General features: G+C 40.1%; 1 protein-coding gene across 1 annotated transcript in view; it reads right to left on the bottom strand.

Moving 5' to 3' along the window:
- The window catches only part of ANKRD17 (ankyrin repeat domain 17), a 94,787-nt gene that overhangs the window by 20,806 nt on the left and 46,991 nt on the right, over positions 1–26,990 (bottom strand). Inside the window, exons 6-18 of the mRNA XM_010575491.1 lie at positions 25,926–26,159; positions 23,804–23,898; positions 18,332–18,569; positions 17,557–17,748; positions 17,065–17,174; positions 16,132–16,219; positions 15,019–15,146; positions 14,316–14,459; positions 13,622–13,724; positions 11,306–12,061; positions 3,537–3,685; positions 1,999–2,110; positions 1,677–1,822 (exon numbers count right to left, since the gene is read on the bottom strand). Of these exons, the coding sequence (XP_010573793.1) occupies positions 1,677–1,822; positions 1,999–2,110; positions 3,537–3,685; positions 11,306–12,061; positions 13,622–13,724; positions 14,316–14,459; positions 15,019–15,146; positions 16,132–16,219; positions 17,065–17,174; positions 17,557–17,748; positions 18,332–18,569; positions 23,804–23,898; positions 25,926–26,159 (2,495 nt within the window). The remainder of the gene's footprint in view (positions 1–1,676; positions 1,823–1,998; positions 2,111–3,536; positions 3,686–11,305; positions 12,062–13,621; positions 13,725–14,315; positions 14,460–15,018; positions 15,147–16,131; positions 16,220–17,064; positions 17,175–17,556; positions 17,749–18,331; positions 18,570–23,803; positions 23,899–25,925; positions 26,160–26,990) is intronic.

The raw sequence follows: 26,990 nt of genomic DNA, 5'->3' as shown, positions 1-26,990 counted from the left end.
TTGCCCTCTCCCATTTTAATGCTCAGTTCACTACCAAGTTGAAAACTCATCCTCAAACCAAAGCTGCGGAGCAAACAAGAAAGCAGTTGCATGCTTTTGTCTTGTCTGTTTACACCACTACACTGAATGGTGTATAGCTTGTACAGAGAAATCTCATGCAAGAGCCATCAGAAAAATTAACATTTGCATCCCTTGCCAGTTTTCTCTGTACATTAACAAAAAACCACAAAGAGTTCTTACATTATTCCTTCCTTACAGATTCATTTACAACCCAAACAATTCACAGCTTCCCACATTCTACGTGAAGCTTACATTCTGTAATGAAGTTTCTGCAGAAGACTTGACAAGCAACTAAACTGTCTGGCTACGTAAAATCAAAATGAACACTGAGGTGAAAACCCACTGTGTCATCTTCAGTGCAATGTTTAATTTTGCACTTTCAGCTTTTAAACATAAAACATGTTTAGAATAGACCCACACAACTGAAGCCAAGGGCTTTAAAAGCAGAGTATTTTTCCGTGAAATCACAGGACAAACATACTGCCAAATACAAAAACTGGGGCGGGAGGGCATCCCGACATCATCTCTACTGCCCAAAGCCCAGTGTTTTCCCATCTTCTTTACCAAAAAACATGAAAGAAAACATGATGCATTCCTCCAAGAAATACTGTTTGAGAAACACAGATCAATCAAATCCCTAAAAAAGTAAGCGTAAATTCACGTTTGCTGCATGAGGTTGCTGGCCACAAAGGCTGCTATGACAGACTGACTAAAAAGCAGGCCTTGCCCTTCCCCAGAGAGCATATGATTGTCATTGCAGCTAATCCTCCACAATGTCTGAAATCTTCCACATGGCAGTAAAAACAGGCCAGAATAGCTACAAGTTTTCAGTAAGATTTTGTCTAGCGAAGTAATCCCCTTTCAAATGCCCCACTATCACTGCTAAGACAATGTGCAGAAGCAGGAGAGGTATCTCCAACCTCATTAATTTCCAGATGGCCACAGAGGAAGGTGATCCTGCACCAGATTATACAGCTTCCACTGCGGCTTTTGCAATCCAAATAGTAGAAGCATTAACAGAATTATACACTTAAACTTTGTAACAACCATTAGAAAAAAAATCAAAATGCAGATTTCGTAATTAAATCACAGAATACAGTATTTCACATAACGTTCAAAAAAACATCGCCTACGTTTACTTTTGATCAATCATTTGAAAACTGTTTTTTCACGTTTTTAGTCAGAGACACTGGAGTCATCTGCAGTACTGTGATATCCTATGGCCTACACAGAATCCATTAGAAAACCCTCTTGACTCTTATATGGAACTGATCTGTGTCTAACTCCAGCTTTGCGACAAGAACATTCATTGCATTCACTTTCATATCTACATCTAATTATGCTGGTAAAAGCCCCATAATGAGCCACTAATGATTACAGTCATGAGGTCATCTGCACAGCACCGGTCCAGCTTATGAAAAGAAAAAAGCAATCTGTATGGGACACACTGCAATATATAACTTGGAAAACATAAAGCTCTCTGCATTCTTTTTAAAACACACCATCCTGAAACAGAACAGTCAGTTAAGTTACTCTAACTTTTCTGGGAAATTGCTTTAGTATACTGACACTATGTGATCTATACACTGCTTTTGAAGACTTAAGTTTTACTTCACCTCTTGTCTCCCTCCTGAACAAGCCAAAGACAAAGGAGTGTCCTTGGTTCTCTCAGACTGGGCTTCAATATCAGCTCCGTTATCCAGTAAAATTTCAACAACACCCACGTGGCCAGCTGTAGCAGCCAAAATAAGCGGAGTAAACCCTGAAACGAAAAAGGATGTTTGAAGAGTCCACATTCATAGCTTAAGTGACACAAGTTAAACCATCAGAAAAGCAAGCCTAAAAACTTCACATGAAGACAATGCTTATGGTGTATTTATTTAGTGTGATACGCTGGAAAACCAGAGAGAGTCTGTACTGCTGTAGGGAGATACCTACCTTTCTTGTCCCTGTGTTCAATATTAGCTCCTCTCTCTAGCAGTGTTTGTACTAGCTCTTCGTGGCCACCAGCACAAGCAAGTGTCAATGCTGTGTCATGATTACTCTCAGTCTAAAGGAAACAGACATCATATATACAACAAGATAAATATTTCCTTTTTCAAGTACAATCCCTCTTATATTGCACATTAGCCCAAGTACAACTATACCTGTGACAAAATAAAAAGCTTCTATAAGCTTAAGACATGTCTATTGATTGCCTCACAGTTATCTTTTGTGTTCTTCATAATAGGATTCTACTTCGCAAGTCAGCTCTGTTGGGAGATTTGTGAACAACTCCTGACAAGAAGTGAGATTCTTAAAGAACCGAGATCTCATCTGTGCTTTGCTAACTAGATCACCTTCTTTACCGCTGCTTGACTGTGACCTTTAGATGGTACCATGAAGGTAAGAATTCTGTCTTTAACTCTCAGTGTTGCCCGGGCTCCTGTAAATGACCCTCATCCTATTTGAAAGAGCAACTGAGAAACTCGGAGAACTACTGGCACTATTAGTTACAGCACAGGAACTGACTAAAGTGACATCTCTCCCTTCTTAAACAACAACCAACACCAAAACAACAAGAACACCCCAAACCCACACACATCTCTTAGCTGCTATGAGAACTTAGTTTTACTTTACTTTATTATGACCCAGGGTAGTTGGCAACTAATGGTAATGTTGATCTGCCTTGGTGTCTACCAGCTAACAACTAGGCCGGTCAGGTTGTGGCAACAGCTCCTGGACACGGTCACAGCAGAAACCAAGCCAAGTACCACGAGCAGCTGAAGTAGCCAAGCCCAGCTTTCCAGAGGTTTCTCCCCCTTTCTCCGCAACTATCTCATGCCTCTCCTCTTCTCCACACTGCCCATATCTTAGTCACGTTATGTATAGTCTAGGCCTATGCATATACGTATGTTAGTTAGTATATGTATGCTTTTTTTTTTTTTCTGATGGCCAGCTAGCTGCAAGTCAACCTAAAGTAGCCCTATTTAAAAATCCTATCAATACAGAAATGCCTGTTCTTTAGTGGAAATGACAGCTTGCATCATTTCCTCTTGTTAAAAAAATTATTAGTTTCAATACTTTCATACTTCTGTCAAACTGGGAGATTGTTGACCAACAACTTCAAGTGCCACCAGAAACAACAGTGTGCAACATTTTAAGGCTTATTTTTGTGTTAGGATACCAGGCCAGAAGAATATTTGATTTCTGTCAGAAGACAACTTTGCCGTTTCTCATAATCACTCCCGACAACAAAGAAATAAGAAATCCAAGTGTTTAGTCATTCAAAGACCTTCTCTGTTGTTCAGCAAGAGCACAGAGGAAAGTGGGTTGCAACTCTCCGGGGAGTTGTACAGGCTTTCTAAAAGCAGCAAATCAAGCCTCTAGAACCCAATTCGTTATACAACAGAGCTGTTTACCATCATTGAATTATTCAGGATGCAGAAGCAAAAGAGCTGCACGCATCTGTGCTGCATGGACAATTGCAGGCTTACCTGTGCATCGATATCTATAGCAGGGTAGATTGGCAGCATGGCTGAAGGAGAAATGATAGGACTCGGAGTTGGCGTCTGAGGTTGGGAGACAGAAGTTGCAATGCTGTGGGTAGGAGTGTTTGACATTGCAGATGCTCTTCCGCTCACTGCTGTTGAACAGAATAATTACACTTAGTAAAAGCAAGACACTTTACTTCAAAAGTTAAATGTGACAATAAATGGACAGTGGGACAGAACTCCCACTGACACACAGAACTCCTTAAAAATTTCATTTTCCACAAATATGTATTTTACACATTTAACCCAATCTTTGAATTTTAACTTTTTGAATTTAACAACTATGAAAAAGGTTATCAGTATTCAATCAAAGAAACAGGAAAGTATCAGATTGGCATGTCTTCTAGAAGCCCACCACAAAAAAAAAATTTTTTTTTTTAAAAACCAAAAATCTTTCCTACAACAAGTCAGCCATTATTTGGACCAGGAGTTCCATACCTTGAGAAACACAACCGCAGCAAAAGTCCAATCAATGGGCATCTATGCAATTTTTCTTAAAACAGTTTGAAGATTCTCATATAAAAGTCTGTCCAACCTTTAACCCCAACCCCCCAGCCCCCATAAACATAACAAAAAAGCAACAGTGCTAGCATCAGGATGCTCACATGGCAGAATTTGTTGAAACCAGAGAAGTGGAAGCTTCTTAACAGCCATTTTGCAGAAACTTTGGTGAAGGTTGTTAGGATAAGCAAAAGGTAACACCATTTTATAGTTGATGACAGTGTATCGACATGACACAAAATAGCACCGACTGGCACGCTTCCCTGAAATTCATTTCATACATATAATGTTTACAAGCACAGAGCAAACTTGAATCTAGAACAGCCTGTGGGGGGAAACTCCCATTTTCCTACCTGCCCCCCGCCCCCTTCCTTAAAAGCACTCCATGTTTTTCTCCCTGACTTTTCTGCAGTATTTCTACAGGTCTTTATCAGGTCTGATCAGCAAAGGAGAAAATAGAATATTTTACACTTCTCCTGTCAAGTTGACAAAAACACCTTTAACTGCAAAATGAAAGAAATACAGTTTCCACATATTGTCAGTGTTCACCTAGTATGCACCACCAAGTAACCTTATGGAACATCAAAATAACGCCCCTTGATCCCCAACTTTTCAAGTCCTGTTCATTTTTCAAACAGGTTTAATAATCAGCCGTGTCTATAACTGCCAGACATTGATAATTAGCTCCTGTATTTAATTTGAAGTGCTAAGTTTTTCCAACAGATGCCACAAAAATTGTATCCTAACACGCCAATTTGCGTACTCCCTCCTCTGCAAGGCTCCTAAGTTTTTCATCCGTCACTCATTTAATTTCTGGACTTCCTATACCAAATCCCAGCAAAGAAGCTAATAAATGTCACTGAGAGAAACAAAGAGGCCGCAACTTATAACACAAGAAGTATGATTAACCTTGTATTTAAGAGTAAATCAAGATTCTAACTCCCTTGATCTTTATATTAGAATACCCTTTGAAAACTTCTCTCATCTTACGAGACAGATCACTCTAGGTATAGATTAAAAGAAACATACAGAAGCTAAGCCAAAATATTCTGACATAAGGTCAAAAACTATGGCCTAAGGGAGTTCTGTACAGAGGAGAACCAACCAAAGATCATAACAAAATATCATTCAGTGGAACATCTAATTTAAACTCGTCTCATGCCTTCTCCTGACTGTAAATTAGAAATATAACCTAAAAACACAACTTCAAATTGGTTTCATATAGAAGGATAAGAAGGTGTCAGTTTCAACTCCTGCTTCCCTCTTTACGTGTACAGTCTTAACAAGTAATTTTGAAAAACTAGCATATTTACCTTCTTTCTGTAAGTTCAAAGAAGTTAAAGCAGCATAAAATAGTAACGGAATTATGAAACATCATGATTCTTGACTCTCACAGCTAGTCCAAAAGAACCCGATAAAGATGCTAAAACAGAGTGGAAACTAACCACGTACGCTTAACTTGCATTATATAAAAGCATAATCATCAAATAACCCACACATGAAAAGTTAACCCTGCTACAGTAGCACGTGTATTTTAAACAGTTGCCAAGAATTACTGCTGTAGTCCCAATATGGGAGCTGGGGAGCATCTACTATATTACAAGAGGCACTATTAAAGTTCTTAGACTTAAAAAGAGGAAAAAAAAATAAATCAAGGTAGTTAAGAAGGTCTCAACTCAGGTAAACTCTTTTTTTAATACCAGTGTGTTACAGTGAGGGGGAGGAAAAACAAAACAAAAAACCAAGAGAGACATGTTTAAAAGCCAACACCCCTCTTTCCACAAGGAAGAAAACCTTTATTGTACAACCCATATAAAAATGTTTTTATGCATGCTAGTAGAGCAGAATATGCATGTTGACTTACAGTTCTCATATTAGATATATTTCAAGTGTGCTTCAGCAATAATTCACCAACAAATATAATTCATATCCCTACAGCACATTTCACTGAGACAAGATATTAATTTTTATGGGTAATGACTTAGATTATGTTTATTTCAACATCACCTGTGCAGACTTCAAATTTGTAATGAACATGCCAAGGGCAATGAACAGAACCTTTACCGTGTCCAAACAAAAATATTAAAAGTTTTCAATAAGCCAAAAGGTTTTGACAACAGTCTTGAGCAGTGAAAAAAGTAACCAACTAGCTTGATCATCAAATCTACATGCACTGATGGTCAAAGGTTTATCTTTCCCCTCCGCCCCTCCATCTACTCTAACGAAACAGTGGCAAAATTTAACTGTAAGTCTGTACTTCAACATTAAACCATCATTACTTTATGCCTGGGCTAACAGTCTTCAAAGCTAGCTCACTATTACACTATTTTAGCATATACATGCCTTGGTACGGGACCAACTACCAGTCTTAATCATGTTACGAAACAAGGTCAAGCTTCTTCGTCAGAATACATCACTCCAAGCACCATTTGACTACTCTGGTCAAAGTATTTTAGATTTGAACATTAGACAATCAGTTTTGCGCTTACTGATATTAGAAGCACAGCTGCTTTTCATATTGCCTTCTTTCTGGAGATCTCAACTGTCTCTTAGCTTAAAGTAAAAACAGGACATCCTCACAGCTGCTACCTTCTCCCCCATGCACAACAGCCTCATCATCCAGAGAAGCATTTGGCTTACAACCGCCGCCCTACGATCAGGGGAGGAAAGCAAACAGCCAAGCTGACAAATTAAAAAAACTGAAAACTAACACAAGATAATTGACATTTGAGCCAACAGGATTTTTTCCTCACTGATCTACATGTCCTAAATCAAAACATATGTCTGGAAAAAAGCCTGACATTTTGAAAGAAACATGGGGTTGTTTGCGCTGTTCAAGTTTGCTGCTTCCTTGAATACGTCTTATTTTCACAAAGCGCAAGATGTTACAGAAACCAAGCACCTTTATAGTCCCATTTCATCTTTATGTCGACCATTTAAGCTTCTTACTGGTGTTGTCTGACTGTGGGCACAGCATTGTTCTTATGCATTTATTCCTCATCTCCTATAATATCAACAGTAGATGTATAAAAGAACTGTTTCACATCACATTGCCATAAGCCAAGATGAGGGACTGAAAAAAAAATACGTTACAAGAACTATGTTAAATACCTCAGCTTTTTCAACGTGTTTCAAGCCAACTCAACAGGCTTGTTCCACATCAGCTTCTTCTCCTCTGCCCCCAATTTCTCTGTAGTATCTTAATTTATTAAAAGCTATGTTCCTGTCACACATGCTTAAAATCAATACAGAACACTTCAGATGCATAACATGCCTCGAATTACAAGAGTCAAAGTTATGTTCTGAATTCAAACACAAATACAGTGATGCTTCTATGCACTAACAGCACCATGGATGAAGCCCGAAAACCACACCACATGTGTAGTCTTGATGATTACTAGTTACAGCATGAGAAGTAGACTGCGACAGGCTCAGTCCCACACAAAACCAGCTGCTAGCAATAAAGGGAAGTCTTTTCATATCTCAAGGACAAAGGTCTAAATGCATTTACCATCCATTTGCAAGAACGGCATAACCGCTGCCAGCAACCAACTGTAGTTACACCAGTGCATAAAAGCTTGCATCTTCAGTTTTCTGCAGCTCCTGCACGGGTCATGAGTGGGACAGAACCTCCTGATTTTTCTATGCTGCTGCCGCTCTACAGTTATTTTTTCAGTAAGGAGTTAAGAACTTGAATGCATATTCTGTCTTAGGTATTAATTTAGACAGCTACAGTTAAAATGGACTCATCCCACAAGGTGGCTTCCAGGAATTCATCTTATCAAGTGCTTCAAGATTCCTGAAGCTCTTTGTGAGGCTCTGTTACTGGACATAATCCTTTGAATAGTACCTACTTTAAAAAAAGTTTGCTATTAAAAACCAGGGATATACTTTTGTCTTTATATATTTAACACACCATTTAACTACAGAATGTTTTCATTCAAGTGTTACATAACTAGCCCAAAAAAGTATTTCTATTCACTAGACTCACAGCAAGCAAAGAACCTGTCCAACATTTGAAGCTGAAGAGCGAACCTTTTGCTTGTCATCAATTCCAGCGGGACCAGAAAGGAGACCAAACGTGAAACTGAAAGATTATTTACTACTTTTTCAACATACCCTATTTCCTTCTTTAAAAAAAACCCAAACCCCTTAACTCGGTACATTCTGTCACTGTGTTTCCAGGCAAATTGCGTAGACCTCTGGTAACACCAACTAGCTCCTCTAATAGCAAGGAATCCTACTCTGAAGTCCCTGACTTGATCTAGCAACAACACTTGACCTCTACAGCAATACCCATGTCTTACGCTCGCCTCTGACAAATACCAGCATTTGCACACCTGGCCTCGTTGGACACAAGTACTTAAAATGGGAAACTTAAACTCATTGTTTCCAACTAATTAAGCACAGAGATGAACACTAGATAGTTTGCACAGTCAAGGTGAAGCTTGGGTTCTGTAACCTGTGCAGCAAGCCACAGCTCTGTGATGGAACTAAACAGAAATCCTCTCAGGAACAGAGATGTAAATCCATGTGAATATTCTAGAGGGTTCCTATTAAAGCAATACACAAAGCTACTAACAAAATATTTAGCTGCTGCTTAAATGTTTTGTATTACATTGAGCCCATTTCACCTCCACGCTAAATTCTGATGTGTGGACTCAAGCTGGCACTTAAATTGTATACTCAGGTCTGTGCCTGCTCTCGCTTAAAAAAAAAAAACAAACCCACCTAAAATCAGCCACTTCACAGAAAAGCAAAGATGGAATTACATCCGTACAGCTTTTAACAGACATGCCACCAATGCCTTCCAGAGCGCAATTTTTTTTTTGCTGGGGGATGAGAGCAGCCCTGCAGAGAAGGACTTGGGGTACCAGTGGATGAAAAGCTGCACATGAGCCGGGAACGTACACTCGCAGCCCAGAAAACCAACGCTATCCTGGGCTGCATCCAAAGCAGTGTGGCCAGCAGGTCAAGGGAAGGGATTCTGCCCCTCTACCGCATTCAGCTCTGGAGTCCTCAGCACAGGAAAGACGTGGACCTGTTGGAGCGTGTCCAGAGGAGGGCCGCAAACATCGTCAGAGGAATGGAACACCTCTCCTGTAAGGAAAGGCTGACAGAGTTGGGGTTGTTCAGCCTGGAGAAGAGAAGGCTCCGGGGAGACCTTACTGTGGCCTTTCAGTACTTAACAGGGGCCTGTAAGAAAGGTAGGGACAAACTTTTTAGCAGGGCCTGTTGCAATAGGACAAGGGGTAATGGTTTTAAACTAGAAGAGAGCAGATTTAGACTAGATAGAAAAAAGACTTTTTTTTTTTTTTTTTTTTTAACATTGAGGGTGGTGAAACATTGGCATGCCCTGTCCCTGCAAACCTTCAAGGTCAGGTTGGACGGGGCTCTGAGCGACCTGATCTAGTTGAAGATGTCCCTGCTCACTGCAGGGGGGTTGGACTAGATGACCTTTAATGGTCCCTTCCACCCCAAACTATTCTCCGATCCTATGAATTTAGACCTCACTCCCAACTGCATGTGCGCATACACATACTAAGATCTGGGACTACGCAGGTACAAAAACATTCATTCAAAATTCACATTGCAAATACCCTACCTTTCCAAAAAGTCATGCATGAGCATTTGGGTACATGGCAGATGACCTAAAATCGTGGATTCTCAATATGTTATATGCGGTTAAACACTTAACAGATGTCCTAACTCAAAGTTTAAATTATATCTGAACACAGCTGAAGTGCATTGCAGAGATGCTTCACAAGTAACCAAGAACTGTAATTATCCCATCTCTTCAAGTGAGTAGCTGGTATTGTTATGTACCCCAGCAGCTCCACGTGACAGAAATCTTCACGATCAATGCATGATGGATGTAGGGTTTTTTATTTACTTTTTCATGCATCCAGTTTGGTTTTATCCACTGACAGCTTCCAATCTTTATGTCTAGACTTCAATTCTAACATTAGATTTTCAGAAAAAAATCTCTGTAGCTCCCGTAAGTTTCAGTAATCTTTAATGAGGCTTTGCCTGAACATCAGGTTACTCATTAGATGCCTAATATGTAAAGCGTTGTTCCAAGTATTTTAAACAATCACCGCTTGGTATTTTTAACCATTATCATATCTTCTATTCACTCTGCACCACTATTGTCCTCCAATAACTCTTGCAGTATACGCAGGACCAGCTCCACACCTCTGGGCTAAAACATTCTCAGAGGCCTGCCTTTCCTCCAGCACACACCCCTCATGCTAACGTGCTTTATAAAGCAGACTTGTCAAAACAGACAGCACTTTTAAAAATGAAAGTTCATCAGCCTAACCAAAAGCACCTCAGCAAATCGACATGATTTTTTAAATACTTTGTCCTAAGAGTTAATCTGTATTCAACTAAGTAATCAAAATGAGCATTTCAGCGACCACTTTAACACGGAAAGGGGATTAAGTGCAACTGAAGGGGGTGTAAAGGAAACAAACACTACCAACTCAGATTTCCTGCGGTATTTAAAACCTGTTTCATTCTTTTATTTTACTACTTAGGGCCTTAAAGGACTGATGTCACTGGGTAAAGAATTCTCCAAAGCGATTAAGAAGAATTTGGTAAGGCTAAATTTGGTTTTCGCTGGCAAAGCAGCCATTTTTATGAGTAGACATTTTAAAAAGTCACAGGATCATTTTTTTTTTTCCCCAAACAGAAGTAAAACCTTCCAATAAGTAGACTATTCAAGGCCAACTAGAGCAGCTCTCCTTCCAAAGACAAGCCTACATGTTCCTTACACTTTATAGGCTCGATGTGGTGCTATAGCTGCTCAAATCCTATTCTGAGCGCTCCAAGTCAGTTCTCAGTTAGCTAGTCCCAAGTACTAACCAGTATGGTCAAGATGTTGCTCCTGAGCTACGAAGAGGCCGAAATAGAACTGTTAGACCCTAGTATATCACCGCCCAACCTATCAAGAGTTAAAAAAAGCCACTTCTGACATACCAACCTGACAAACAGGCACCAGTTAGCTCAACAAAAGGAAAGGTAACCCTGCAAATTGAAAAGTTAAAACTAGTTTTCTGAACTCCTAAACACAGGGATCAGTAGGCTAGGGTACTGGCTGTAGAGCTAGCGGGAATACACAAACACACACACACACACATATAAAGAAGTGGACATAGCCTCAACTGGTCAAGCAAATATTATACCTGCTCATAACAATATAAACCCACCTGCCATGATGTCATCCAGCGTGTCATTGAGCGTCTGAGCAGGGCTGGCTACCATTAACCCTTGCTGTGTTTCTGTCAGTATTCCTTGCCCCAGCCCTGCTAGTTGTGCTTGGCCCAATACTGGCTGTCCAACTATAACACCTTGCAGTTCTGTAAGATTTGCGATGGACCCTGGAGGTAAGGAACCTGCTGCCAGAGGCAAAGCTTGTGGCATCGCCAGAGGCTGAATTGGTGCAAAACCCGTCTGCGCAGCAGCTTGCTGAGGATCATCTTTAAGTAAGATGGGGTCCACTTGCTGTAATCGTGCATAGTCTCCCTCTGAGAGTTGTTCTCCTACCCCAACAGGAGTCAGTAGTCCCAGATGCTGGCAAGACTGTTGCTGCTGCTGTTGCTGGAGCTGAATTCTTTGCGCTTTTACCTCTAGATACTGCTTTTTTAGCTGCTGCTGAGTTTTCAGCTGTAACTCTCGCTCCACTTTCTGCAGTTCCTCCAAAATCTTTTGTTTCTTCTGAATTTGTTCCTCCCTCGTTTTGTTCAGCTCCTCAATCTTCTCTTTGGTGAGCTGGTCAGCGTGTGCCAATTCCAGGGACTGCAGCTGAGCGTTCTTCTCTATGGCTTCTTTTATCCTCTGCTCCAGCTCTGTCAACTTGCCCTGAGCCTCTTCTACAATGCTCTCTGGAGACTGATTGGTGATGTAACCCTGTACATCCTGGTTGTTTGCTGGCAAATGACTGCTGGACTTTTGTTTAGAAGCAGCTGTGTGAAAAAGAAACCCCCTCAGAACCAATGGAAGTGCATATGAATGGCATCCTCATTATAGAGCTACTGTTGGGATGCTAAATGGCCGGTTATGCACCAAGACACAGCACCCACAGAAGGTCAGCGTGTACTGTAAAGCCCTCAAAGAAAACCGTATCTTTCGCTATCAATTTTAATACAGCAGTCAGATTGCAATTTAACAGTACAGATTACTGCGCATACATTCCAAATAACCCTGTGCTACATTGACATATCTACTCCAACAATTGTTATACTTTTGCCAAATGAAGCGATTGTCTCAAGAGCCGCTGCTATCAAGTGGTGCTACAAGATAAATGGAAACAAAAAGAAAGGATATGCTGTCTCTTTACGTGATGTTTTGCGTCTGGTATCGTGTTAAGACATAAAAGTATGGTTACAGCCTTGAAAGCACAGCAAAAGTGATGCAAAAACATCTCGAGGGACAGGCGACTTTTTCTAGGCCACCAGTTTTGTGAATAACTCAGTACATTTTAGGAAGCACTACGCTTTCTAGAACTACTGAATCCTTTCACTACAGGTATCCAGCTTTTCTCAGTTGACAAACAGTGCTAGAACCCAGGATAGTCATTTATATTTAACATGATCTAACAGGCTATGTTTAGCCACTACATTTAATCCATAGCAGACATGATTTTGCCTGTGTCAAAACTCAGCTCTCTGCCTAGGCAAGGCAAATATTTCAGCCTTCCTGTAAGAATGCGTGATGGACTAATCCAATTCATCTTTTATGAAGAAGTCCACAGTAACACAGCTGACATGGTCTGCCATACCAGTTGGAGAAGGAACAATCAATTAATTTTGAAGGGCGAAAGGCAAATCAAAACTCAGGATTTGAGGCAGTGGAGGAGCCCATTTCTTCCAGTCATCCTCGCTGTATTTCCAGAACAATACAAGTGTACACACAGTATTAATTTTATGACATGCACGCCTGTATTTGCACTAGTGCTGATCCTTGATAAAAATTGTTTTGGAAGAGAATTCTTAAGTACAGAAAGAGTTAAGTGTCAAAATGGCAATATCAAAATAGATGCAAATTTAGTCCTAGGAGGACCTGAGCCACATCAGACTAAGTATTTTATAGCACAAGAAATTCCGCCTTCAATCAAATTAGTCAAACCCACTCCAAGATTACTATCCTAAGTAAACTACGTAAACACAAACTATCGAATCAACTACAATATGGAGATTAACATTGTTTTTACAACTTCCATTATCAAATTTATATAGGCTTCTGGGTGACATTCTGCATTAGTTCAGTATGTCAGACTAATACATATTTTAACATATTTACTTAGGCAGATTTCTTGACGCTTTATGATTACAGGGTTAGATGACTGACACTTTGTATTTGGCAGATAAGCAAATCCTTTAAAAAAAAAATAAATAAATAAAATTGCAGTTTCCTTGACTGAATCCATAAACACTCTTCATAGGAACTACTCTGCTAGAAGTGCAACCCTCTATCTTCTACCTAGAAAGGATATTTAGAAAATAAGCTCCAGAACTAAGACTGACCTTTGTTTCTGATGGGAAGGGTTGTGGCGACATTAGCAGGGGGTTTGTCAGGCTCCTGGGGTGGGACGACCATGGGCAGCGCCTGCACTGGTACACGAGGAGCCTAAAATGTTGGATACTAACAGATTACTTTTCTCATACTCTAATCTAGTTATAATTCAATAGAAGGTAAACAAAACCTGTTAGAAAAGCAGACTTTATTGGTGACTAGTAACATTTAATACGTTTTTTAATATGCTGAGTTCAACAGTTGTTAATTTGAGATCATCTGACATCTGTATACTTTGCATTTTTAACCTAAGAAATTACTTGCCAAACAATACTCCTCTCAGCATGGTACAGCGATACGCTATGGTAAAGCAAATACAAGCCACAATGGGCTACAAATGTAATTCTGAAGAGCCTCATTAAAGCAGACCTTTTCACCTGCTGGGTTTTTTTTTCCCCTCATCATTATTTCTTATAATATTTATAGAGCAATAAGAAGAACGATGAAAGCACTACGCGACCACGTTCAAAGTTTTCACCACGCTCACGACAGCTCGAGTAATTTTCAGTGTGTTCACCTACAGTTCAGTAGTTCATGAAATGACGTGACTGACTCTTCTCTCATCTTTAAACTCTTGAGAAAGCTGCAAGAAGAAATGCAAAAAAAGCCCCACGAATCCACAGATAACCAGCCCTTAAATCTTACCCTATTTAAATCATGGGATGGTGGGGTCAGCTGAGTAGCATCAGGTGGAGGAGCAGAAAGCAAGTTGTTTGGGTAATCTAGAAGGTAACAAACCACACTGGTATGACCACCTTTTGCTGCCTCTATTAACATAGTTGATCCATCCTAAAAACGAAAAGATCACAGTGTTAGAAAACAGCATCATCAAAACATGACAACACAAGCGTTTTGGGAGACACGACACACTGCTTTAATGAATATTCATTCAATCCGCATTAAGTCCACATCTAAACTTAAGGACTCTAAGGAAAAGAAGAGGGGAGAGAACGGAAGAGAGGGGAGAGAACGGAAGAGAGGGGAGAGAACGGAAGAGAGGGGAGAGAACGGAAGAGAGGGGAGAGAACGAGGAAAGGAAAGGAAAAGAAAAGAAAATGTATTTTAAAATTTTCCTTCCACAATCATGACCTTACAACTGGAGCACAACCTTTACATTCACAGTAATCAATAGACCTGCACTACTCCTAATTCCAACTTCTATAGATACACTCATGAGCATAATGCCTGCTTGTGGGAATACCAGTTCTTCCATCTTCCTTCTACTGAAATCATGACATGTTGGGTCAGTTGCAGAGAATACAAAAGGAGCAAATTCACTCGACTCTTGTTAGTTTTAAGAGTAATGAAAGACCACCCCAGAGGAAAGTAAAGTAGTTGAGCGACAAACCTTCAATCTGTGCGTAGGATCAGCACCATGAGCTAGCAGTAACTCCACAACTGCCAAATGACCTCCAGCACAGGCCAGCGACAATACGGTATGATCGTTGTTAGCTGTGGTCCTATTCACATTTGCTCCTTCAAAAACAGAGAGGGTAAGATTATTTAAAAACCCTTCAACCTGTTCTCCTCTACCAAAAGTGACATGAAGTTAACTTTTTTCTTAAATATCAAAACATTTCTCCATGGCTGCAGACTTACGACTGACAAATTAAATTGAACATCCAATTATTACTATCATCAGAAGACCATTTAATATGTCATAAAAAGAAAATCAACCCTACCTGGACTAGCACTCCAAACTCACTAATCAAATGGCTCCGTTATAAGTGTGGAACATCGCATAGCAGGTGAACCTATTGCTTTTAAATTTGCCAGCAATTGTGCCAGGGCTATGCCTTTTTTAAAAAAGAAAAAAAAAAAACCCCAACCCAAAAAAAACCCCCGCTAAGATCCAGCGCACGGATCCATGCATCTCAGCACCAGCAAGCAGATGATTAATCACAGCTCTGCTTCTTTCCTCTACAACCTACACAGGGAAAATTACATCACACAGGAAGCTTTAGGCCAATCCTGCTCCATACATGAAAGGCCCAAGAAAAATCCGTCAATATAGGCTCAAGAGAGCAAAAACAGCAATTCTGAGCTCTGTATCAATTCTATGCATTCAACAGTGATGTAAGGCTGGAGCTAATAGTTCTGACAACATCAAGCAAGTTACAGTCAAAACTTTGAAACAAACAGGCACTTGGAAGTTAAACTTCTGAAGAGACAGTGCTCAAAAGCTGCACCAGGAGCATGGAGACACCCAGTAACCACTACTACTGTTGCTGCTTTTACTAGGAATTAGAGACTGGAATATTATTAATTTTAGAACTAGCTGCAGCTCCCACTAATCTCACCAGAAACCAGAGGTGATCATTACATGCCTACTTTGAAAATCCATGACCTACTTGAGTTGAAGTATTTGAAACAAATGCAAGGAAGTTACACTAGTACTGACATGCTCTTAACTTTGAGTATTTCTAACAGCAGGAAAACCAAAACCTTTTCACACTCTTACCTTTGCTAATCAAGAACTGAACAGTGCAAACATGACCTGCCCTTGCAGCTTTCATGAGAGGAGTTCTTCCACCTTCTGATTCATGCTCCTACAGCAGATAAAGAAAGGCTTAAAATTCAAAACTCAAAAGCAGCACACGTGAAAGGATGCAATTCAGCCTTTTGGGTTTTTCGAATGGAAAGACACCAGACACGGAAGATCCCTTTTTACCATTTCACAAACTATAGACATAAAAATTTACCTAACATGTGAACTGAGTGTATCTTGCAGACAGATGAAATTATCTGCCTACCTTTGTACAGGTCTGAGACTCCTGGACAAGAAACACTCAAGCACATGGCGGGGATTTCAGTTAAACGAAATGTGTTCTGTCATGCTTAACTTCACTTTTTGGTAACTTACTGGTGTACGAGCCTACTGACATGTAAAAATCTATTTACCTCTGCCATCTTAATTCCATTACGGTACACTAAATAGTCACATGAGAACAGAACTACCAACTGTTTGCTGCATAAGGAACAGAACAAATTTGCAGGTACAAGTACTAACCCATAATCAGCTCAACAATTCAAAGCAGAATACCATTCAGGACTGCACATGACAAAAGAACAAAATCCCCTATTTTTCCATACAAGCAACCTTGAATGGCTTGGAAATGCTTTAGACATCAACCACCAAAGTACTGTAACTGACCTAAGCACTTTCAGGTAATTAAACAGCCTAAAATCCATTAGAAAAGCATCACCAATTCTCACTTAGTTAAAAGAAAAAGGTTAAAAGATAATTTGAATACAACTATAACAATTAACAGCAAACTTGTTACATCTTCAGCAATAAACATGGGACCAAAAAACCCCATAATAAATAAATAAATAGACCTTTATAATTTTATTTCCTAATTAGATTTTTTTTTTTAAGAAGGTAATGACTTACCAGATCTGCGCCTGCCTGAAGTAAGACATCTGCTACATCAGTATGGCCATTTTCACAGGCATATGTCAGTGCTGTGTCACCTGTTGCTGTTGTTGCATGCACATTAGCCCCTGAAGCAGTAGGAACAAGCACATAAGCTTCATGAAGTTCATTATAGAAAATATGCACATCTCTTCATAATCTTCACCAGATCAGATAGCAAATTTTAACCTCCCCCTTCCAATCCAACATGTATGAATTTGACAACTTCATCATACTCTAGAGAAATAAAAAACCCAAACGAACTAGAAGTTCTATTCCGAACAAGTTTACATCAACTCAATCTTCAAAAGCTAAATTAGGGTCCAACTAATAAATTACTTAAGGTTCGACAAACCTTTGCAGTCAATTTCAAGAAGCTGCTAATGAATATGGAATGAATATGGAAAAAGATATTCTTCTCTTAAGCTTATATTAAGTCTTTACAAAACTTTTAACAAAATTCCTCCGTACCTGCAGCTAATAAATATTTAACCAGCTCCAAATGCCCCTCTTGAGCAGCCTCCATCAAAGGTGTGGAACAACCAAGTTCTATGTCAGCTCCTGCTTTAATAAGAAAGTCTGCCACCTCCAAAAAACCTCCACAGCAAGCCAGAGTTAATGCCGTTTCTTGCGTCTCCTCTGTTTGAGCATTGATGTTTGCTCCTTAAAACAAAACACAATACCAAAACCACACATTCATCAGAAAACACCAGTCACTGAAACCATTATCAGCAAACAAAGCCATTTCCTGATGCACAAGGCATCTTCTTACTACGTATCTCATTTCTTGAGCTGCAGAAACTTTCTTCTAAAATCATAGCATACCAAACGAAAATATTTCAACTTTATTTAACTACTTTGGAAACTATTCTGATGGCCTCAAAGCACTTCTCTACAGCTTTTCAGCAATAACACCATCTCAAGATACGCCAAGGCAGACTACACGTTACCCACGTAAACTGTTCACTATTCTATGTCTGTCTGAAAAATACAAACCTGTACTGAGGAACAATTCAGAATGACCACTTACAAAGTCAATGAGTAGAGCAAAGGATATTTTGCTAAAAACAAAACAAAAGAAAAAAAACCCACCAACTGCTCAAAAAGGGGGCAGACCACGGGGAGTTCACAAGTTGTTGAAGAAGGACACAAAAATTACAGTAACTTAGCTTTTTTTTTTTTCACCCCCCCTAACATATGCAGTTGCCTCTTGAATTACAGTCCACGAAGGCACCACAATAGTTACCTTGACCAAGTAACAGTGCCACCATCTCTTCATGGCCTTCTCTAGCTGCTTCCATTAGGGGTGTGTATCCTTCATCGTTTACCTCTTCCAAGTTAGCTCCACGTTCAATTAACAAAGCTGCCAGTTCGACATGCCCACCACAGGCTGCCAAAGTCAATGGAGACTCAAAAGAGTCAGCAGGCATGTTCACCTGAGCTCCGCTGTCAAGAAGTAATCTTGCCACTTCCACATGGCCATCCTAGGAATTCAAAAAACCAAGACCAAAAGACCATCAAAATAGAAAAAAAAAAAAATGCTATTCTCCAAAGCTTTAAATAGCCACCAACTCAAGAGTCCCTCAGAAGACACAGAAAGCAACAAGTGAGTAAAGAAGTAAAAAAAAAACAATAAAAGTCGCTTAATAGTTTTCCTAAATATTTTCCCTAAGTATTTGGATAAAGGCTAAACGTGAACTCTTAAATAGGCACCTGAAGAAACTTCAAGCATGGTTTACTGGACCTGTTCAATTCAAAATGAAAATATTGCGAACCACATACCACGCTTCACCTGCCGACGGTGTAAGTAGCAAGCTGGTCAACTTCTTCATATCAGACTCAAGTTCAAGTGTTTGGGATCAGCTTATTGGGGCAGGGGGCTGGGAGGTAGGGGGTTGGGGGAGGTTGAGGGTGGCAGGGTGGAACAACACGCAAACAGTTGAGAAGCAGCTCAACTCTATTTTAGAAGCCTACCTCCTCCACAAGAACAATACCGAAATCCTCTAACACCCAATACTCCTCTTTGTTAAAGACTGCAGATGCAGAACCGTACGTGTGAAATTATGTGAGGAACACGAATTCTAAAGTAAGTTACCACTCAAACCTATTTCTTTTTGTGTTCTGCCAACAATTTACTACTAACACCACAAGCAGTCTAATAAATACAAGAGTATTACGAGTATTTCAGACAAAAAAAAATATTTCTCTTACATGTAAGAACAGGTTTTGATGTTCTCCCTAAAGACTACAAAACCTTTACATTACAAACAAGTCACTGAACGCCAATGCTCCCCACTTGGTCAAGGAGAGGGAATTTGGTTTTAAATTTAACATGCAGTTGCATCATTTGTTAAATACAGTGTATTTTAGTTATAAAAACAATGCATGTCAGGAATACAGTTTGTCCTAACGTCCATGCAGTCTGTTAGAAGATAAGATTTAAGTTTAACAATTTTGCTTCCTTCCTTTCTTAAAAGCAAGCCGTGCACGATGACACTGCTCGCCTCTTGGCTCCTGCAAAGCTATCTCACTGCTGAATTTAATAGCAGAGTCAGGACTTAATTTCTCCCTCCAAGAGAAGAGCCAAAACCAAGACCATTTGTCAGGGGTTCCTCATACATCACAGGAGCCACCCGAACTACAGCCTTCTCTTGCAGGATTTTCCAGATACCATTATCAAGTTGTCAAACTCGTTTTACCAAAAGGTAGCTCCTAAGTTTGCTTTCTTCCTTTAGAAACAAAGAAAATATTTGAGCATATGATCTTCGTCATGTTTTTAGTATGCCATAAATTCAGGAACTATTTGAAGTGGCTTTTCAGCTATATGTTTACACTGGAGGCCTGACAGTAACTTATCCAACTGCCATTCAATTCTGCTTTGGTTTAGACAGAAACAGAGACCAGCTTGGCCACTGTGGTCCAACAACAGCACAAACTCTCCAAGCTGGTTTTCTCCATGAGGAAATTGCCATCATTCAAACTTGGGAGTAACCATAATGGAAAAGGTCTGACACACAAAACACAGGAGGGCTGCATAGAAAAAACAGCAGCTTACCAGGAATGCAAGGCTATCCCAAGGTTGTCATTGAACAAAGTACGCCTTGATCTCAGATTAACTAATAAGAGGCAGCATATCACAGCCATAGCCATCGTCGCCAAGCTAGAAACCACAGCCCCAAAAAGATCTTTTCCAGACAAAACACAAAACTGCATCTGACATTTTTGTGCTTCGTATTCTTAAGTGTTTTACATATCCAGGGAGCAAAGCATGATTTCCTCTCAGAAAAATATCTAGGACATTAACTAGGACATATTCACCTTTTACATGAAATGACAATACTATTTTAGGGAAAAACTCCAAGACTCCATAAAGAATCTTTCCTCAGGGAAACGCGGAGATGGTGCCTCAACCATCAGGCTCTGGCAAGACAGCTCGCTAATCATCCCCAACTCACAACAAGCATGGCAAACAGCAGTATGAGGGTATGCTTCTAAGGGCCAAGCAGCCGTGAGAAGAACTGCTGGTGTTTAACCACACAAGGAAAATTCTATCCATGCTTTAACAAACCTTGCAACAGGGTGGTGCTGTTCAGCTCTTCTGCAGCAGCTGGAAAAAGCCTCATAACTGCTATTAGATCACAGAAAGTCATCTGACACATCTACACACGCGCACCAGGCGTATTTTAAAGTTCAACCGCTGTGGGCAATCAGTACTCAGCCCTCACTGTACTGCAGTAAGAGGAAGTGCCAACTAGACAAACCTGCTTTTCACTCCCACAAGGCAAGTCACATTGCCCAATGACTTATTTGCATTAAACCAATGTTAACTGCTGTCTATAAAAAAAAAAGCTCTCGGTCAGAAGTCTTCCCGTACACCTTGTAGGACAAGGTTTAAACAGTCTCACTGGCTCGTACGTAAGTGCTATGCCACATACAAACAATTCATTAACATATATTCGAGTTCAATACTATTCCGGAGAAGGTATTTTTCTTCAGCTACTTAAGAGCAACAACTGTTCCTGCAGAAAAAACATGCCGAGAAGAGAAGCTCCTGCACTGCTTTATTTCAGCCTGCAATCTTTTTAAGTACTGTTACAGAAAGCTGCTCCCTCTCTTAAGCAGAGCTATAGGTATGGAGACTCTCAACTACCTGTCAATTCTGAGCAGCAGCGTGGAAATGCCTATTTGGGAACAGTTTCCTGCAGAAATAAGGGTGACAAGATTTTTTTCCTATTGCTCACTAAGTCTTAATTAAAAAAAAAACCCACAAAAAAACCCCACTGGTCTCAACATTTCTGCGAGTCCGATGGACTTCTGTTACATCTGTTGCTGGAGGAAGACGGGGGTGGGAAGAGGGTGGCAAGGGAAAGAAGGCTTGCTCCGTGAAATAGCAGCTTTCTATGCAAATTTCTGATCTGTCAAGAAGCCATCCTGATGAGAAGGCGACTGCAACATCAGACAAGATAATTTTATCGTCACCTTCCAGGGAACTCGCTGCAAGGACAAGGCCCATGATATTTATGTGGCTATCTATTAAGATTTCAGACAAGGAGATAAACAATAGCTGAATTCCTGTTTATCTGCATGGCTTTCTAACGACTTCTTGAGAAGTATAATGGTTTCTGTTAATGATTCCCATATCTGAGGCCATTAACTTCCTTGAATAGACCTAACTGGCTGATTTTAGAGCCATTACAGTTATTTCAGGGAAGGGAAGACTAAATAAGGATTTGCGGCACTCCTCTACGGCCACAGATTGACAACGTGACATTATACAAGGCTAATGACATGAAAAACCTGACCCGTGAGAAATCTATTTTGAGAGGAAGGTAAAAAGGAAACTTAAGAGACTAGTATTCAGTTTTACGTTTAAGTTCCATATTCAGATGAAGGATTTGCAATAGGGTGGCATAAGGGATAAACTACTGACCTACCTAAGCATGCTGCAGCTATGCATCCTAAATAGTAGAGGAAACCTCTGCAGTAAGCATTGCCCAACAGCCTACTGCAATTCAGGGTCACAAAGAAAACCTGGGGAGTCTAGAAATAGAGCCTAATTCTGCTCCATTTTGTTTCATTTTCATTTCTCCAGCAGGAAGTGTTTCAAAACATTCTCAGCTCTAGAAACACAAAGTGACACCGCCTGGATTTTTCATTCTGCTAGCTTACCCCTGCCAACCCTTGGTATGGTGCAGGGTTAATAAACTCATGGCACTGTATTCAATTCTCTGAGAGGGGGGTACCGAAGTCTAAACAATCCCTGGAGGAGAAATGAAGGGAATAAATGGGCACATTTACCCCATCATCAAAAGAAATCTCCGAAGGAAAAGCCCAAGCAATTGAATCCCATTACCTCAGATAATAAATAAGTATCAGATAGGATATGTGCTTTAAAGAAGATGCAGATGTATGAGACTTATATAGCTGTTCAAGCCTAAGAGTACTTCAAACAGAAAAACTACCTGAAGACATCAGTTTAGCAAGTTTTCTTCAGCACAGAAGCCTGCAAAAATCGTAAGTCCAGCATCCATTATATGCTTCCAGTGTTAAAAATGTAGCCACACAAGACATTTTCAAGGGAAAGCTTCACATCTATTTGTCTTATACGGCAAAAAACTATTATCCAAAAAATAGAGTGGTTCTCAGAATCTTACTAAATTTTATAAAAAAGTAATCTATTCTACACTGTCATTTTACAATTGCCTCAAAGGGCAAAGCAGCAACATGAAAGTACTCTTATTAGTAGAAGGTAGCAGTTTCCCCTTCCATTTCCTAGTTGCTTCCCAAACAGCTTTTGATCCTGTGTTTTGAAGGAGCATGTGGCTATGCGAACCACATTGAAATAAGTTGCACACGCACACCTAAACATAACCACCTACAACGAAAAAGAATTTAGCTTACAAACTCTTTAAACATGACTCCAATTGCCAGGCTGGGACCATATTCACTGCTACATTTAGCACCTTAGAATTGTTAAAAGCATTTCAACAATGACTGAGAATCTTCCACTTGAAGTTATTTAATTTGGAGATTCCTGTATAAAGGAATGTCCCATCGTAAACTGAAAGTTGCTCACTCAGAAGCCTGAAAAATTACACAAAGAAGAAGAAAAAAAAAATCTGTTCAAATAAATTACTATTATTTACTTTTGGCTACCTCTTGAAGTCACTCATGTGTCTGAACCAAGCTCACAAAGGTATCTGTTTCAAACCAGGCCTCCATGATTATCAGAAGGGCAAAAAGCAAAGAGCAAGTGACATACAACAGCACAACGAGAGATGTAGCCTACAGCAGCTGCTTTGGGACAGTGAGCACAGCCTTATCCACCAACTTCCACCACTTCAGAAAAAAAAAAAAAATAAAGGTCCAGCTAGACATACAGAAACCTACTTATTCTAAGGATGGGTTAATAGAGCTCTTTTGCTAATGCTCATGTGATGCAAGTTTTAACTGATGTCTCTTAAGAACTCAACTACTTTTGTTAGCCACGAGACGAATGAGTTCAATTTTGCTGTTTTAGGAAGTACTGTTTTTTCGACCAGGTATTGTCCCCGCCCCCCCAATTTCTTCTGCAAAAGGCCCATCAAGTACACAGGAGAACTGAACCATTACATAGTTAGGTTCTGTACCAAAAGGAGGCCAAAAGGAATCCCTGTTCATCTTCAGGAAGAGAAGAGAGAATACATAAGCCTCACTGCTCAAGCCATACATCTCTTACCATGCAAGCCTCCATGAGAGCAGTATGCATTTCATCTGTCTTGTGTTCCTGGTCTGCACCAGCTTCCAGCAGAAATCTCACCATTTCTAGATGGCCTGTATGGAGAAAACATTTAACAGATAAAACCTACTTTAGAAAGTACATTTCACAAGTCATAGAAAGGGTCTAATGCACATACTGAAGGTAATAGAAGGCCATGTTACAACATTAAAAAAAAATCCCATGAAACACTCTTGAAAGACTTGTTTATATCTATCTATGCATTCAATGCACAGAGCAACTTAACAGTGTGGTTACTATAAATACAATCCAATTCACTTAGTTTCTAAAAGCATGTCTGCACTACACACATTCATTGAGGTGAAATGAGAGCTAAGTAGAACACACTCCATAAACTTTACCAGGATGATATATTTTGTGCAAAGATATTTGGATTTTTTTCATCAAAAGAAAAAAAAAAAAACCCAGGTTGGTTTTCTGTTGGGGGTCAGGGTTTCCCCTCTACTTGCTTGACATGAAGGATTTAGGATTACTGTTTTTATAAGTGGTGTTGTAACCAGTCCCTGAGCTCACACCGGCCCTCAGACCATAAAGCATACCAAGCAGATAGACCTTCACACTTCCAAGCATCCTCTTAGGAATTCCACCATCTATAGGAATCCTCCATAGATAAGGACACCTCACACCTTGTAGAAAGTATTTGCTCTCAACTGCTCCATTAATTCATGGCTGTAGTTCACCAAGTCCTGTATGTGTGCCAAGTTCAGTCAACTTTGCTACACAGTTATGACCAACACAATATGCAAGCATATAAAACCAAGTCAAAGAAAATAAAATTGCCGCTTCATAGCTCAACATGACCGTGGCTAAACCTTTAAACTAGAACTACACCTAGCAACACCACAAATACCACAGATACTGCTCAATAGGAAGCTATGTTGCCTTTTCACCCTTCCCCTGTATTTGGGAGAAGTTAGTGACCTTCTTGGTCCCTAATATCACATGCCATTCCACTACAGGAAGCAAGCAACATGAGAAAATAAAAAGCTTATTTTTATGCCCTAAACATGAGATTTGGAGCAATACAGAAATGCACAAAAGATAGACAAGCCACATAGGGATAAGGTGAAAAACATAAAAGCCTGAATATCTTCACTTCTGCGCCATATATCACAGTGAACAACTAAGCACAGACTTCTCATTTTTCACCTCTGCTTTCCAGCCTCACTTCAGGATTCAGAGCCCGAGCACATTTTCTCAGGGAGAGAATGTTTTGGGGTCCCACTCCCCTCTTTCAAACACAAGCCTTTGCTCCAACTGCCACCACCAAAGGAAATTACTGTGGCTTATGAGGGTGCCCAGCAACAGTGAACCAAGAATTTATCAAGGCAGCTAAAAGAAACATGAATGAAAGACTAAGATCATCTTCTACTCTCCTACTGAGGTGCCACAGAAGTAGCTCCACCAACAACATAAATTACTCAATAATGCCAAGAGCCACTCAAACAGCTCTAATAAAACATGTCCTAAGTGCCTATAACAGCAACTGCTCAGCCGTGTGAACACCTTTGGCCTCTTAAACATGTTCATCCCTCTCTTGGGTGATGCAAGATAGCGGCCTAATGCTCTAAGGGAGGCAAGAAAGGCCTGTTGCCTAAGCACTGACACCTAAAAGGCAAGGTCCTAGATTTTGCATGTTTCCCAACTGCCAAGTCCTTTAAAATTAAGTCATTTCTGTATCTAAGCAGAGGTATCTTGTATAAGACAGCTGCAATACAGAAAGTTTACCATACTTACTCCATGGTAAAGCGTATTAGTTCCTCGTCTCCCAATTCATTTAACAGAGAAATCTTTTAAAGCATCATAATGATTCAGAGAAAAGGTTTTTATCTTGGTAATTACACTCTCCACACTGATCATCATGTTATATAGGGCGCATACATGCTACATGGTATCACAGCCAGGAGAAAAGCATTACAAAGTGTCTATTCATAACCTTTAAATTCATTTTGTCCAGGACAGCAAGGCTGAATAAATACATGTTTGAAAAGACTTTTCACACCTGTCACACTTTTCCACATTTGTTAGACCTTGGTAACAAATATGGTACTTGGTACTATACCTTTGTAGCAAGCCAGCGTAAGCGCGCTCTCCTTGAATTCATTGGAATGCGTGTTTATGCCTGCTCCATTTTCTAACAGCACTCTGGCCACTTCCACATGGCCAGCACTTCCCGCTTCCATCAGAGGAGTGTGACCGTTCTCATTATGGTCCTCAATACTAGCGCCTGATTCCAGCAGTACTTTCACAACATCTACATAGCCTCCAGCACAGGCATATGTAAGGGCTGTATTGCCTGAAGACGGAAGAGAAAAAAGTTTGAAAAGAGAATTTGATAGCATTTCTACACTGGGAACCTCCACTTATGCTCCATTTCATCCCTTTTACCTGGCTACCTTACGGAATAGGGTTTTTTCAGGCTACAGACCAAGAACTACAGGGAGGGGAAAAACAAGCAAGTAACTGCACAAAGCAGCTCAGTGCTGACAGACCGAAGATCTCCATGTGCCTGGTGACTCTGCTGATTCACTTATCTTCCGATTTCTATCCCAGCTAATCCCAGCTTCCATCACAAAACCCCATCTCTTTTCTTGTTCATCAGCAGGGTCATCCTATACTGTAAAAAGGAAAGCTCAAAACAAGGAGAAGAATGAAGTGCTGCTTCTATATCAAGTCTTAAACACCCCTAAAGGGCTAGTTCAAAAATGCCCATAGTCTTCACAGGGAGATTGAAACAACCTCCACGGAAAAACTACAGAAACATGTATGTGAACAGAACAGTCAAAGAATCTGCCTTTATGAAAAGATACCTTGAAAAGAGTTAAAGGTCAAAGCAGTATTACTACTCCGAACTACCTCACTAAAAAAAAAAAATTAAAAAAAAAATATAGATAGATAGATAGATAGAGATAGATAAAGTATCTTCTGGTATCCCAACTTCCCTCATTAACTCAGGGTCAGTACTCCACTCCATTCGTCAATGACTGTTCATGACACACAATCTCTCCACTTCAAGGCTGCACAAACCAAGAAAATTTCCCAATTTGGTCACTTCAACACAAATGCCTACCAAACTGCCATGGGAAAGAAGGGAGGGAAACGGGGGCCACCTTCTTATTAACTAATT

Source organism: Haliaeetus leucocephalus, unplaced genomic scaffold, assembly GCF_000737465.1.
Source record: "Haliaeetus leucocephalus isolate CR32 unplaced genomic scaffold, Haliaeetus_leucocephalus-4.0 Scaffold484, whole genome shotgun sequence".
NCBI lineage: Eukaryota > Metazoa > Chordata > Aves > Accipitriformes > Accipitridae > Haliaeetus > Haliaeetus leucocephalus.
Note: the sequence above shows the minus strand (reverse complement) of the source record. Positions and strands in the feature narration are given on the sequence as shown.